The sequence below is a fragment of the Saimiri boliviensis genome, chromosome 10 (assembly GCF_048565385.1).
Source record: "Saimiri boliviensis isolate mSaiBol1 chromosome 10, mSaiBol1.pri, whole genome shotgun sequence".
Lineage (NCBI taxonomy): Eukaryota > Metazoa > Chordata > Mammalia > Primates > Cebidae > Saimiri > Saimiri boliviensis.
The window spans coordinates 54,751,949-54,768,933 of NC_133458.1; the positions used below are offsets into that span (position 1 = coordinate 54,751,949).

General features: G+C 37.7%; 1 protein-coding gene across 12 annotated transcripts in view; it reads right to left on the reverse strand.

Moving 5' to 3' along the window:
• The window catches only part of MAGI2 (membrane associated guanylate kinase, WW and PDZ domain containing 2), a 1,426,516-nt gene that overhangs the window by 99,358 nt on the left and 1,310,173 nt on the right, over positions 1-16,985 (reverse strand). For all 12 annotated transcript variants that reach the window (XM_039472765.2, XM_039472764.2, XM_074379315.1 and 9 more), the window contains 2 exons: positions 13,123-13,342; positions 11,632-11,775 (listed from right to left, as the gene is read on the reverse strand). In XM_039472765.2, the coding sequence (XP_039328699.1) occupies positions 11,632-11,775; positions 13,123-13,342 (364 nt within the window). The remainder of the gene's footprint in view (positions 1-11,631; positions 11,776-13,122; positions 13,343-16,985) is intronic.

A 16,985-nucleotide genomic window follows, 5' to 3' on the forward strand; every position in this document is an offset into this window, starting at 1 on the left:
GTGTGTAGGAGCTGTAACCTGGTACATAGGAAGCCTATACTATCTAGGTTTTTGTAAGTGCGCTTCTTTGATGTTTTCATGACAAAATCACTTAACGATGCATTTCTTAGAATGTATCCCTGTCATCGAGTGATGCATGCCTGTATTTTAATAAAAGTACAGGCCTTGGGGAAAAGAAGAGAGTGGAAGAATAGGAGAAATTTCAGAAATATTGAACTAGGTACTTTGCCCTTCCTGGAAAATATTATTCCCATTGATTAGAACCATAAAATTGACTCTCTGTTAAGTGACTTGCAGTATATGAGGACGGGCAGTCATTCCACGAATTGCTAGAGTTGACTCAACTGATCCTGCTGGTCAGGAGGACTCCTGTCCCCTCCCAAAGCCCATAGGGTGGGCCCCTGAAGCTGTCTAGAGAGGACCTGGTATTTGATCAAGGCTACAGAGCAGCTATGAGCCCCTGACAGGGTGACTTGTTCAGGTCAGAGCTAGACAGTTAATAAGTTGTTAAGCCAGTATTTGAATATGTCTGTCAGGCTCCTGCTCTTTCTACTACCTGGTTATTTCCTTACAAGGGAGGAAGTCAAGTGGACAAGAAAGTCACTATGAGAGGTAAAAATTTTCCTCTAAGCAAGTCTTCAGGGCAAGGAAGAAATGGAGTGAGCTTAAGAGAGCTGATCAATGAAAGTATCTCAGATGATTGAAATAACTGAAGTAAATGTAAATTGTGCACCAGAGACTGGAGGCCTCAAAGTGAGATAAACTCACCAATGGGTATATATCATTGTTTTATCCAACTTCTTCCCACTGGGAAATTCTGTGTCCACATGACAGCCTCAATGCTTTGTGTCTCTGAGCTCAAAGCATATTATTTCAAGATTGTATGCCATACCATTCAATCCCAATGGCAGGATATGAGCCAGATATGAAGAGGCTCTCCCTCAGTCCAGACAAAGCCTCCAACCAGGCAGGCCTGCACATTTATGGCCCAGACAAGCCACTTGGGTCCTGTAGAAGATAAAATGGGATTCTGCAGGGGTGAGGGGACCATGCTTCTCTGTGCGCAGGACCCAGGAGTGCATGAGGGGTCCCTTGGGATCACAGTGCCAGCCCCTTGACTGTGGAGTGAGTTTTCAGACAGGACTATGTGGCAGTGGCAAGGACTCATTAGTGACTTTGTGGGCAGGGGACACACACAAGCGGGGAGTTGGAGAGGAAGGGAAGGATGTTTGCTAGAGAATGAATGCAGTGGGCACATGGGAGGCACGCTTTGGGCTGCTTCCCAGGCACAGCTCTGGACACACTGTGAGGGGAGCAACGGCCAGCTCTAAGACTGAAAGTGGTTGCAGCTACCATAACTTAGTTGTTAAAGGTAAATGTTACTAAATTCTGTTTCTAGCAATGTGGTGGATCAGATTCCCTAACCTTACGATTGCTGAACAAGGCAGAAAGTAAAGAATCCTCTGATGCCGAAAGCAAAGTGAGAATAAGACTCCTGGAAGGCAAACAAGTGCCAAAGGCAGCTTTTACCCAGAAAATAACTATTGATTCTTGGACATCTTGAGTTTCCATTTTGATGACTGGGCAGTAACGACAGAAAATCAGCTTAGGGGCTACAAATGGAAAGTCTAATAGGAGAGCCTTGCATGAACTGGAACTCCAAACAACTATTCAAAAGAGAGGTGAAACAATAAAAAGGGTAAGGTAGAAAAAGTAAAACTAATAGGCAAAGATCAAAAATGGTAGAATTAAAAGTATAAGTAAATAAAAATGGTGTAAATTGATTGAAATGATCGTGGTGAAATAAATTGTTAAAATATTAAAAAAATCCAGGTTGATAGAGAAACACATACAGTATAAAGACATAGAATGGTTAAAAGCAAAAGAATAAGAGAGACATACCAAAGAAAACTAGCATACTTACAATAATATCAGACAAAACCGACTTTAAAGCAAAAAGCATTGACAGAGATACAGTAGGTAACTACACAATAGGAATGATTAGATTCACCTGGAAAATAAAAGAAATACCTGAGTACCAAACAACATGTTCTAAAACATACAAAGTAAAAGCTGGTAGCTCTTCAAGCTGGGTGTGGTGGCTGACACCTGAAATCTCAGCACTTTGGGAGGCCAAGGCAGGAGAATTGCTTGAGCTCAGGAGTTTAAGACCAGCCCGGGTAGCATTGTGAGGCCCATCTCTATTATTGAAAACAAATTGATAGTTTTTCAAAGAAAAATTTACAAAACAATTAGCAAAGATTTTTAAGAACCTACCCTAGTATTTAATAGATCAAATAGAAAATAATGAGTAAGATTATAAAATAGTTGAATACTTCAATAACCAAACTTTATCCAGTGAACACATCTATACAGCACTGTACTCAACAATTGCAAAATGCACATTCTTTCCAAGCACACATGGATCACGTATAATAAATGCAACATGTTAGGCCAAGTTTGTAGCAAGTTGCAACAAACTTGAAATACTGAAATCATATGGAGTATATTCTCTGAAGACAAATTAAGAATAGCAAACTAACTAGAACATCCCTATACATTCAGAAATAAAAAACAAAAACACCTTCTAAACAATCCAGGAGTCAAAGATGAAATCACAGTGGAAATTGGAATGTATTTGGAACTTAATGAACATACTACATATTAAATCTACAACCTCAAATTTGTACTAATAGAAATGAAGAAAGCCTAAGGAACTACTAATCTAAGCATCCAACTTAGGGGGAAAAAAAAAAAAAAAAAAAAAAGAACAGAGTAAACCCAGAAAGAATGGAGAGAATGAAATATTAAGTATAAAAACAGAAATGAATAAGCAAGAAGACAAATATATAAGCTGGCTCTTTGAAAAGAATAAAAGAAAATTGAACAATCTTTGGCATGATTAATAAAGAAAACAGAATACAAGAATAGTAGTCAAATGAAAGAGACATAAATACAAATACTCCAAACATTAAAAATAGGAGATAGGCCAGGTGTGATGGCTCCCACCTGTAATCCTAGCACTTTGGGAGGCTGAGACAGTAGTATTGCTTGAGCCCAGAAGTTTGAGACCTGCCTGGGCAACATGGTCAGACCCATCTCTGCATGAAAAAAAAAATCAGCCAGGTGTGGTGGTGCATACCTGTGGTCTTTGCTACTTGGGAGGCTGAGATGGGAAGATTACTTGAGCCTAGGAGGTTGAGGCTACAGTGAGCCATGCTTGTACCACTGTACTCCAGCCTGTCTCAAAAATAAACTAAAATAAAAATAAGATATAAAAAATTTGAAAACTAAACGAAATAGGTAAATTATTAGGAAGAAAAGAGCAGTTTATCAGAATAGACTTAAAAAGAAATAGAAAATCTGAAGATAATTATTATAGAAACATAATTAGTGGACTAAGACTTTCACATGAAGAAAACATACTAGACCTGGATGAGTTTACAGGTGTCTTCTACCAAACATTCAAGGATAATTAAAAACATACATAAACTTTCCCAGACAACTGTAAATACCAGCAACAAAAAGGATTATTCTGTTTCTCATAAGGTTATGTAACCGGGTTTTCTTGGGGTGTTGGTGAGGCACAGCTTCCCTGAGAGAATGCTGTGGGTTCTTGGTCTCCGATCTCTTAAAGAATAAGTGGTGGGACCGCTGCAGGTGCGCCATACCCTTGTAAAAGTAAGTATCCGATCCAAGAAATGTTGCAGAAAGGTGATTTTATTTAGGTAGAGAAGAGAGAAGGAAAGGAGAAGAAGAAGAAGAGAAGGACTTCCACAAAAAGTGTGGAAGGGGATTCCAGAGGGAAAAATCCGGCCAGGTGTGTGGGCACAGACTTTTATCCTGGGAGGAACCCCCACCTTCTCCAAGATTCTGGTCCAATGAAAGGAGTTCCTTAGAACTTCTGCTGGAGTGATTTACTTTTAGTTTCTTCCCCTGCCTGTGAAATTCAAATATAAACCATTAAATCTCCCAGATGGAGAGAGATGGGAGGGGAGCATGGCGCTGGGAAATTCTTGCCCTTAAAACTATGCCCCCTTTTGGACCTGGTAAGAGAATATATTCCCTCAGTGACGGTAACATTATTATCAAAATAATTCTAGGATACTACAAAAAAATTACAGGCCAATCTTACTCAATAACATTGATACAAAAAATCTTAAAGGAAATAACAGAAAACAGAATTGATCAATGCATAAAAATGATACATCAGGAATACATAGGGCCTATCCCAGAAACTCAAAAGTAATTTAACCATAAAAATCCTTTAATGTGATTAATCATATTATCATAGTAAAGAAAAAGATCGTATGATATTTTCTATGGATACAGAAAAAGTAGAGAAAATTCATCACCTACTCATAATAAGCTCTCCTAGCAAACTAGCAATAGAAGGAAACATCTTTAATCTGACAAAGATTTTCTATAAAAACCCATTAAACATCATGTTTAATGAAATTTTAGAAAGCATTCCCTTTAAGATTACAAATAAAAGTGCCGCTTTGACCACTTCTATTCAGCATCATACAGTAAGCCAAGCCAATGAAATTTTAAAAAAAGAAATAAAAGGACTGAAAAGGAAAAAAAAAACTGCAAAACTCTAATTATAGAAAATGTGATTATTATGCAGAAAATCCAGAGGTAGCTACACATGAATTATTTGAAGTAATAAGAGTTCAATAAATTTTGCCTGATATAATTGATCAATATACAAAATTGAATTGCCTTTCTTTTCACTGGTTAACAGTTAATTTTAAAATTACATTAAAAATAACTATATCCAGGAGAAGGATAAATTTGGAAGACTGACACTACTCACCTTCAAGACTTACTATAAAGCCGCAGTAATCAGGACAGTGTGGTATTGGTAAAAGAATAGACAAATAGATCAATGAAACAGAATAGACAGACCTATATAAATATAGTCTACTAATCTTTGACAAAGGAGCAATGGCAATGCAATGAAGAAAAAATAGTTTTTTCAACAAATGGTGCTGGAACAACTGGACATCCACAGGCAAAAAAATGAGTCAAGACAGAGACCAAAACATCTTTCACAAAAATGAACTCAAAATGGATCACAGATCCAAACGTAAAATGCAAAAGTAAGAAACTCCTATAAGAGAACATAGGATAAAATCTATAAGGTCTTGGATTTGGCAGTGACTTCTTAGATATGACACAAAAAGCGTAATCCATGAAAGAAATAATTAGGAAGCTGAATTTAATTAAAATGAAACATTTCTGCTCTGCAAAAGACACTGTCAAGAGATCAAAAGGACAAGCCACAGACTGGAAGAAAATATTTATAAAAGATATATCTGATAAAGAGCTGTTATCCAAAATATGCAAAGAACTCTTAAAACTCAACAAGAAAAAGAAAAATAACCTGATAAAGAGTGGGCCAAAGACCTTAACAGATACCTCACCAAATAAGTTATACAGATGGCAAATTAGCATACGAAAAGATGCTCTACATCATATGCCAACAGGGAAATGCAAATTAAAACAATGAGATACCATTGCATGCCTATCAGAATGGCCGAAATCCATAACAATGATGGCACCAAATGCTGATAATGCGGAGCAGCAGAAACTCTCATTCGTCCTGCTGGTGGGAATGTAAAATGATAAAGCCACTTTGGAAGACAGCTGGTTGTTTCTTACAAAACTCAACATAATTGTATCATATGATCCAGCAATTGTATTCCTTGGTTTTTACTCAAAGAAGTTGGAAACTTAAGTACACACAAAAATCTGCACACAAATATTAATAGCAGCTTTATTCATAATTGCCAAAATCAGTAAGTAAGTGGATAAATACACCATAGTGCATCCAGACAATGGAATATTATTCAGCGCTAAAAAGAAATGAATTGTTAAGCCATGAAAAGACCTGGAGGAAAGTTAAATGAGGAAAGTTAAACGCATACTACTAAGTGAAAGAAGTCTATCTGTAAAGGTTACATACTGTATGATTCCAACTAAATGAATCATTGTGGAAAAGGTAAAACTCTGCAGACAGCAAAAAGATCAATGGTTGCCAGGGGTTAGTGGGGAGGGAGGAATGAATAGTGGAACCTGAAGAATTTTTAGGGCAGTGAAAATATTCTTCATGATATTATGATGGTGGATACGTGCCATTTTACATTTGTCCAGATCTATAGAATGTACAACACCAAGAATGAACCATACTGTAAAATATGGATTCTGGATGATAATGATGTGTCAATACTGATTGTCCATTGTAACAAATATACCAGTCTGGTGGGGAATGTTGATAATGAGAGAGGAGGCTATGCATGTGTGGGGCAGGGACTATATGGAATATCTCTGTACCTTCCTCTCAATTTTGCTGTGACTCTAAAACTGCTCTTAAAAAAATGAAAAAAAAGTGCATTAAAAATAATAAAAGCATATATTCACTGAACACATGCATTTGTGTAAAGATTTTAAAAATACTGTGTTCAAGAGTAAAAATAAAATACAAAAGTGCCTGAGAATCAGTCTAACAAGATATTTGCAGGTATGTTATGGAAAAAGCTATAAAACTTTAAGCACTTTATAGACAATCTACATAAATGGATTATATCATGTTCATGGACAGACTCAATATTATAAAGATGTAAATTTGTCCACATTTATACATGAATTTCAAGCAATTCCAATAAAAATTCTAACAGGGTTTTTTAGAAACTTGACAAGCAAATTCTAAAATTATATGGAAAGGCAAGAGCCCAAGAACATCCAAACACCCCTGAAGAATTAAGATATGTGTCTGAGGGGAGAGACAGTTTCTCCACGAAACACTCAACACTCATTAAAAGGTAAATAAGTATGGCATTGATGCAGGGATAGACAAATAGACTAGTAGAACAGTATAAAGAATCAATTTACAGACGATTGCATTTAAATTATTATAGAGCTGCCATTGCAGATTGGTTGGGGGGAAGGGCAAAGAAATACTCATTAAATGATGCTGTGACCTGTGTTTATCCCTATGGAAAAATTGAGATTGAAGTTCTACCTTATATCATACAGAGAAATCAATTGTAGGTGATTAAAGACTTGGATATAGAAAGTAAAACTATAAAACTTTTAGAAGAAGAAATAAAAGAAGATGTTTAAGACCATGTCTTGGAGAGTGATTTCTCAAACAAGACACAGAAAGTAGAATATATATATATGTTAAGTCGATTACACTAAAATTAAGACTTTCTCATTATCAAAGAGTGTTATAAAGAAAGTGAACCTACAAGCATAAACTGGCATAAGATAACTGTATCACATTAATTGATGAAAAACAATAATCAATATATAAGCACTTCTATAATCAATATGAAGAAATATTCAACAGAAAATGGAGAAAAGACATGTACAGGCATTTTTTATTTAAGAGAGAACATGAAAGTCTAATAAACCATAAAAAATGATGAATATCATTCATAATCAAGAAATGCAAATCTAAACCTAAAATACATCATTTTCTACCTACCAGAATGAGAGTTTAAAAGTCTGAATTACAAATCTTATGAGTGTGTGTAGTAAGAAAAACTTTTTTACATGCTAATATAACTGTATAACCACCTTGGACAACACTTTTGCGTTACTTAAGTAAGTTAAATTTGTGCCCTCCAAGGCATATAGTCTAGTCTAGAGAAAGCTTTGCATAGATACAGTAGGAAAGATGTACAAGGATTGTATAAGTTACAAAAATCTTGGAAACAACCAAAAAGTGTAAATTGACAGAGAAAATCTCAAATGTCCATAAAACAGAAAAATCAATAACTTCTACAGGTTGTGGCATATTTGTATAATGAAATACTTTATAGCAGTGAAAAATAAATGAACTATAGCGTAATATACCAACCTTGGATGAATATCATGAAGTTAAAGGAAACCCCAGAGAGGAACAGGTATGATTCAGTTACATAAAGTTCACAAAGTGTGCAAAACCAAATGATATAGTTGAGAGGTACACACATCTGTGGTAACAATAGAAGAAATGTCAAGTGCTTTATTTAGGAAGATAGTTCTCTTTGAGGGCTGGAGAGTGGGAGGAGAATGAAATCATGGGAGCTTGGTAATATTCTGTTTTTTAAGCCTGGCTATAGGTTCATGGGTCCTTGAATCATTGTTATTATTTATACCTATTACATATGTTAGAAATATTCTTTGTAAATGGTTTTATGTTTAATAAGAACGATATGTAAACCAGAATGCTTTTGTATTGAATAGTTATGTCTGGCCCATGGAGGGAAAGGTGACAGATTTAAAATAAGCTAATTTCAGAGAATGTTGCTTTCCATTAAAAAAAAGATGGACAAGGGGTATCTTTTTTGTGCATTGATTAGTTGAATAAAATGTTTTAGGTCATTCCAAAGCCTATTGCAAGCAGACTTTTGCATCATGTGAGTTTCAGAAAGTAGGTAAACCATTTTATAAATAAGCTTATGTGATGCTAACTAGGCATATACAAATGGTGCCCAACTGCAGGTGAAGTTATGAAATGATGTTCTTTTTCATCATAAAAATACATTTTATGGAAATGCGAACTATATTATGCTTTTATGGAAACAGGAAAATATTTTACCATTTTAAGAGCAAACTTGATCTCCTTTCAGATCCTCTTTTAACTTGACTCTCAGATTTTTATTTAAGCACTTGGAATTTCTATTCTTTCCCTCCAAATGTCTCCTGATTTCTTACCTTTCCTGTTTTACTGAGCTTCTCCAATATTATTTTTTATGTTCACTATTTTTTGCCTGTGTTTTCTATTTAGTTTCAGTGCTTAATTAGATTATATTCCCAAGAACTTTGTATCAGAGATTTATTCACTAGCTATGAAAAATTCATCCCTTCCAATTTTATTAGACTATTTTACAAACCTAAGTCTTCTTTTTATGAAGAGATCCAGTAATATTTTCCAATAATTTATTATGCTTTTCCTTAAAACCTGACTGTCCATTGTGTTTCTATTATGACGTTAGCCTTCCTTTTTTTGAGACTGAGTCTCGCTTTGTCGCCAGGCGCCAGGCTGGAGTGCAGTGGTGTGATCTTGGCTCACTGCAACCTCTGCCTTCCGGGTTCAGGTTCAAGCAATTCTCCTGCCTCAGCCTTCTGAGTAGCTGGGACTACAGGTGCGTGCCACCACGCCTAGCTAATTTTTGTATTTTTTAGTAGAGTCGGGATTTCACCATGTTGGCCAGGATGGTCTCGATCTCTTGATCTCATGATCCACCCGCCTCAGCCTCCCAAAGTGCTGGGATTACAGGCATGAGCCACTGTGCCCAGCCAACATTAGCCTTCTTGAGTGACTGAAGAAAAGCAATCAGACATGACAATGATACACATCTCTATTTACTATTCTCCTTATTTTCTGCATTCACAAATTGTGTTTTGTTTTGTCTGTTCAACTTTCAATACATCTGATAATTGAGAGGGCTATTGAGTGACCAATGGGCAGGTAGCATCTAAAGTGTGGATAAAGGGCTGCGTCATCTTCTGGGAAGGACAGCATTTCAGCACACTACTCAGAATGCTGTACAATTTAAAATTTATAAATTGTTTATTTCTGAAAATTTTCATGTAATATTTTTGGATTGCAGTTGACACAAGTATCTAATAAAAAACCTCAGAAGGTAAAACCTCAGAGATTCAACTGGAGGGTTTCCTAAAACACAACCTGGTGGGTGATCCTACTCCTAGATTTTCTGATTCAGCAGGTCTGGGGTGGGGCTCGAGAATCTGCATTTCCACCAAGTTTCCAGGTGATGCTGATGTCAGGAACTATGCTGAGAACCATTGCTCTGGCTTAAATTCTGTAAGAAAGAGCAATCTTTTCCTGTAAGAGTATTTCTCTATTTAGGCTTCTTTGCCTTGGGAGTACTGTATATATCCAGCAGTGAGTCATGTAGATCCCTTGATAAAATACATGGCCACTGTTTGTAACCTATGAAGACCAGCCCTGCAGTCCACTGTGGGCCTTTATCTCTCACAGGGCTCTGGCCATTTCGCTCATGGTCTTTCTGCTGTGTTTCACCTGCACTGCGACGATTAATTTTTTTTTACTTAACCACTTGGGAGCTAGCTTTACAGTAGGTTAAGAAAGTGCCCTTCTGGTTGATAGGGAAGCTATAGAGCCAGAAAACCATGTGGAGGTCCATCTTCAAACCAGGGTGAGACAGGTAAGAGGAAGCTGGTGCTAGATCAGGGCAGGGGCTGCCAGTCTTTGGTGTCAGCCCTGCCTGGGTTTAAATTCCAACTCAGATAGTTCCCAGCTATCAAAGGAGTGCAGTGAGAAGGAGAAACCAAGACTTGATGTGCATGCTTTCTGTTTTTGTACTGTGGCTAATCCCCTGACTTGGAAATGAGTATCATAGATATGTAGACTTGGTGGTAGAAATAACAGATTCAGCCAACAGGGAAAATTGGTTGGTGAGGCTCTGCACAAGAATCTGAGGTTCCAGAATCCCAAAGCCACCGCTTTTCTGTATTAACTAAAAGAGTTAGGAGGGAGGGCAAGAATAAATCCTAGATTTTACACACACACACACACACACACACACACACGCACACACACACACACACACACAGAGAGAGAGAGAAAGAGAGAGTAAAGAGACTGTCTAATGTTTTATTTGTTAACAAGCTTTGTTTTATACGCTTAAATGAAGAATTAGTTACTCATCAATCAGATGCCTCAAAGTAATTATTAAATGAAAAAATCCACTGTCAACTTATACTCTAATTGGAAAATTTCTAGCTGCTGTCTTTTTTTTTTTTTTTTTTTTTTTTTTGAGATGGAGTCTCATTCTGTTGCCCAGACTGGAGTACAGTGGTGCCATCTCGGCTCACTGCAACCTCTGCCTCTCAGGTTCAAGCGATTCTTCTGCCTCAGTCTCCTGAGTAGCTGGGATTACAGGCACATGCCACCACACCCGGCTAAGTTTTGCATTTTTTTTTTTAGTAGAGGCGGGGTCTCACTATGTTGGTCAGGCTGATCTTGAACTCCTGACCTTGTGATCCATCTGCCTTGGCCTCCCAAAGTGCTGGGATTACAGGCATGAGCCACCATGCCAGCCTCCTGCTGTCATTTTTAAGAACAACCTGTATCCAAGAAGCCAAATCCATTTTTCTCCTAATGTTTCTGTCTGCTCAGTATCAAACCAAAAGACCAGTCAACACAAAGGAAATATTTCCAAAAAGTCCTGCAAAAGCATATGATTAATCAATATGGGGGAAAAAGCACAAAACTAAAAATAAATTTCAAAAGATTCAACTTTAATGAAAACAGAATCATCAAATCATAGAAAGAATTATGGAGCAATAATGTTTCCTTTTCAAGCTATTTTTTAGATTTCTATGCTTTTTCCATTTTCTTTCATTTGCTCTTTAGAAAATTAGTGCTTTATTCAGGTTTAATCAATTAGAAGGTCATCAGCAGAAACATGAGAATGAGAGATATTATAAAATGGCATTTGGCCAAACCTTTAAGAAACTGGGTCATGAACTAGAAGGAAGGCAAACCTACAGCAGCTCTGTCTGACAGCATGCTTCAGCACTCTTCCAATGCCACAGTGGGGTTTTCTTTCAGAATTAAGCAATTCTATAAAAAGAGACTGTTCTTACCCTCATTCTCCCATTCCTTATTGCTGGTCCATCTTCTGCCAATCTCAACACATACAAATCCATTTTGTATTCCCTTCCTCCACGAATGCTGAATCCAAATCCTTTGGCTCCTTTCTCCATGTCCACAGTGAAATAATCAAAATCCTTCGGGGTGGGGGAGAAAATGGAATAGACAATTGTTTAGTATCAGAGAAGCTTCTGTGGTTAATCTCTGTGCTCTCCTTCTCTCTCTTAGTCAGTGTATTCCAAATGACATGATGATGGGAGAAACAGTAATCTGACTTTATGAACTATCCAAATGCAAGACTATCCAAAATTGCAGAGGTTTGAGCAGACCACAGCATAGTTTACTTGGTCATCAAAGAATTACTGTGTAGTCTGTTTACTTTGATATTCATCGGTTTACTTGGCAAATGTGGAATGATTACCAATAGGCTTGAATGATACCATCTCTCCTTTGATTTTTGTCATTCACTGCTGTTGAGCATGATAAATAATGTCAGGTGTGTGAGTATGTGCCTGTGTGTGTGTAAATTAGAGTTTGCTGATTAGAAAAGTGAAATTTAGTGGCATCTGATAGATCTCTCAGTTGCACAGACTACTGAATATCATGTTGGAATGTACAAAATCAATTTCTCTTTTACCTAAAATGCAATACAGCCAAGATTCTCTGATCTTCACTATTCTTAAAATCTTTGAGGATAAAGGTGATCTTCAATTCATAATAAAACACAATGTAATCTGATAGAGTTGAGATTGTACTTAATTTGTATCTTGATATGTAGTTATGAAGTAGGAAATATTTTCTAGATACCAAACTCTGGTCTAGACTCTTTTCATAAATGTCGAATCCTCACCCTGAACTGTAAGGAAGACCCTCCCTTTAGGAAACTGAATCTCAGAGAAGTAAAGGAAGTTGACACGAAGTGCATCATCAAATAATCATAACAAACATGCCACTGGTTGTGTAGACAGAAAGTTGTTGGCTGTCGTACAGGCTACACTCTGGATTGTGAAGCCAGGCCTAGTCTTACCCTTATGTGCAGGGGCTTGGCCCTTTATCACAGAAAGGCAGGGAGGGGGCCATGTAAAAAACTATGGACCTAAAATAGCTCCAGTGCTAGCATCTATAAAGTTTCCTTAGCAGCACTCTCAGAGGTCCCAGCTTAGAGCATTTTAGATACTTTGACAAGGAAATATACAGGGAGTTATCTAGTATTAGCAGGGATTAGTTCATTCCATTACTACTCATCCACTGTTTATTTATTTATCCATATTTATTTATTGTCCTGGTTTATTCTGAAATAGATTTATTTATCCAGCATGTTTTTGAGGATGCAGGTGTTACCCCGATGTTATCAGAGCTAGGAATAGAACTGCAGCTGTCTATTCCAGACAGGTACAGTTTCCTCTGTCTCTGCTTCAATTTCATTCCTTGCAGTTCTCTGGAAGCCTTGGTCAGGGCCCACCCTGTTCTTGGAGAGGAGGTACCTGGGGCTGCCTGTAGTCCGACAGAGGATACTGCCTGGTGTCGGGGGAGTGCTGCCTGTAGTCCAGCAGGGGAGGTTGCCTGTAGTCCAAGGGTGGGGGCTGCTGGTAATCGCCTCCTGGGGGTTGCCTGTAGTCCAGCGGGGGCTGCCTGTAGTCTGTGAATGGAGGCTGTCGGATGTCTGGTTTCACATCTTGCCTTGCTTTCACTTCTGACCTGTAACTAAATCAATGGGATTTGCTTGTAACTCAGGTGCATTCTAAGGAGACTAGAATGATCACATGGCCTCCAGAGGTGGTCCAGCCATGATAGCTCACACAAGCCACTCCTCTTGGTGGTCCTGTTGCATGTTCAGGATTATGAAAAGATTAAATAAATATTATTTAAAAATCTGTGACAAATGCCACATTGTATACTTTTCATTTGGCTCCTTAAGAACTCAAGGTAAAAATGATGGCTCAACCAAAACCTTGTGGAAAAGGACTCATGGATGTTCCTCTTTGACTTTGGCTATTTATAGTTTTTAAAACTGTACAGCTACAGCAAATCTAGGGATCGAAGTACTGAACCATACATCCCCCCAAATCAGCCTGTCTTAACACCAGTACACCAACTTTCCTCTCTCACTCTCACTTTTTTCTCTCACACACACCCCTTGGTAGATCATTCACGACTTTATAAAAACATGATTGAAGTGATCTGTAAATACATTACAAATACACAATTAAGGCTATTTTAACCTGCTGAGTTGGGTCTTTTTGAATATTTTACAGAGGTTAAAGGAGTTATGGTAAAATATAATCACCAACTACAAATAAGTGACAAGTCATTGGATCACTGGTAAAATTGGAAACATATTACACAGAGGCTTAAATACTACACCATAGCTATAAGGATTAGCCTCAGATACTACGGTGGTCATAAGATGGAAGAGAAGGCAAAAATGTTTGTGTCCCACATGTATCTCTTTCTTGCTTCGAGATATTAGTTACTAATGAAATAAACACAAGAGACCAGAGCTGGGAGTTTAGCATTGTTTTGTGATCCAAACTGCTTTAAGCTGAGGAGGTTACTAGTTTCAAAAGAAATAGCCAATCCCTATCATTATGGGATCATTAATAAGGTGAACTGAAAAATTATCACCATGGTATGGAGGCCACTTAATTCTGTTGTTCACTGGCTATTGCCATGGCAACAGTCTATAATGAGCTACCCAGGGATGTAGGTAGATTGAAAAAGTACATTCTACATGGTAACAATTTTATCTAAAATTAATTGGAGGGTATGAGGAATTGAGAAAATATTTAGCAGCAAGAAAAAGCTCAAATGTGTTAGGAAAACTGGTGCAAACCAGTAGAATTCTTACCTTTAAGTCTAGATGTATTGTTATTATTTTTTACTGGCTTATGGTCTCACTGATGCTGATTAGTATTAAGTGTTTTTAAAAATCACTTGCCTGAACAATTGCCATTAATGTAATCTAATATTTGGTGAGGGCACACTGAAAGTGCGTGGCAACAGATGTGTTTATTTGGGGCTCTTAGAAGGGGGTTAGTCATGTTGTTATTTTAATCAACTCGTTGAGTTGGTTCCATTTATTACTTAACCCTGCAGAGGACAGGCATTCCTTTTGTGAGCTGCATAATTTTGGCTTTGCTTTATATTTCAGTTGTCCACTTGCCTACTGAGAGCATGCATGCTGAGAACAGAATTATTTAAAATATGCTTTGAATAAGATGCTTAACTATGCAAATGCATGCATTAAACAAAAGGAATTGAACTGGGTGACATTTGCCAGTGTGTGTTGGTACCTTTCTGGAAATAGCTTGCTTGGTGGTTTGGATGTCACAGTGTTCTAGGTTATCACATAGTCACTTTATTTCTACGATCTGTGTGGTATTGATATGCAATATCCATTGCTCAATTTTTAACCAGATGTGTCTCGAAATATGGAAAAAGAGGGTGAAATGTAAGAATCTCCCCCAAAGTAACATAAATGACTAAAAATAGGAGCAGTTGAAACTTTCAACACACTCATCCAGGCTGTCAAGCATTCAAACTATGTTCTATGCAGTGTTTTGTGTCAGGATTTTAAGTTGAACTACACATTGAAGAATTCTTTAATAAGGAAAACATACTAATTTTTTTATGAATGTTTCTAACTTTTAAGTGAATAATATACCAGCTAGGACAAAAATTATGTTGCATTGAATGTGTGAAACACTTTAAAGAAAACTCAGGATTATTTTTAAAAGCTAGCTCTCTTAAGTTCTTTTACTTCTGAAAGAAGATCATCAATATAACCCTTCATAGCTATTAATTCCATTGTTGAAGAGACTTTAGAAATGATAAAAACCAGACTGCAAATGGTACTTTCTAGCAGGTTTTTGTGGTATGAAAAAGTTCCAGAACAAAGAAATGCTGCCCATGGTAAGAATGCACATCACATGGCCCTTCAAGAATCACTTCCAGTCCTGGGCATCTATAGTTCAAAGTCTGTGAAGTAAGTCAGTTTCCAATGGTCTTTCACTGACCTTGCCAATTAAACTGCAAATATCAATTGCCCTTGCTAGAGAAGGTGAACTCTGCTATTTATACTTAGTTTTGAAATATATTCCATAATGGCTTTTCCGTTGTTTTCAACAAATGCTTCTCCTTGAATAGTGTTTTTGCTTATCTCCACATTAAAATTGTTTTGTGCTTCCTGAGCACAAACCCAAAAAATGTTAAAAGACTGAGAAATGGGGAGAGGTGTATGGGGTGACATAGGAAGTCAATCCAAGAGTAAATATGCAGGAAAAAATATCACTCATTCTAACTCACAATGTAGACATTTGCAAGCAGACTGCCATTTTATTTTGTCCTGCTCTAACATGAGAACTGGCTCAATTTGACATGTAGGTGGGCACTCCTTGGACAAATGGAGAAACAGGAAATTCATAGTATGCACTTGGCTTATAAACTGTCTTAGAGAGATCTCCAGCCTAATCTAAAAAAATGGCAGAGTTTTCCCTCTGATACCATGGACATCTTTTTTTTTTTTTTTTTTTTTTGAGACAGAGTTTTGCTCTTGTTACCCAGGCTGGAGTACAATGGCGCGATCTCGGCTCACCGCAACCTCCGCTTCCCGGGCTCAGGCAATTCTCCTGCCTCAGCCTCCTGAGTAGCTGGGATTACAGGTATGTGCCACCATGCCCAGCTAATTTTTTTTTGTATTTTTAGTAGAGACGGGGTTTCACCATGTTGACCAGGATGCTCTTGATCTCTTGACCTCGTGATCTACCCATGTCAGCCTCCCAAAGTGCTAGGATTACAGGCTTGAGCCACCGCGCCCAGCCCTACCATGGACATCTTTAAATGTAATTAGGAAAAATGTTTCTGGTACCTGTAAGATTACTGAACCTCTTCATTCATATATAATTGAGCCACCACCAGGAATTACAGAGTTCAACCAGTAAACCCGATGGCCAATAAAGGGCCCTAGAGTTGGAATGAGCACTTCCTAAGCTGTTAATACAGTAATTGAGGCAAAATACTTTAGAAGCAATGTAGTAGTAGAAGCAGCAAAATACCTTAAACTCTGGGCAAATATGTTGGTGACATAAACATTTAGGATTAGGTCCATCTGTGAATCCCTGAGTTAGGAATATTTCATTCTGCAGTAAGGATGTCCAGAGACCACTGCTTCTGTGATAGGGAACAAGGTATCCCAGTTGTGAGCCGGTGGCAGACGGGGTTTGACAGTGGCTGTATCCAGTTGTGGTTCTCCCCTCAGGGCTATAGCATGCCAGGGATGAGCTCACCCACACAAGCCTGGAAGTAAGAGCCGTGTCCAGAGAAATCCAACTCTGGGAAGGAGAATGCA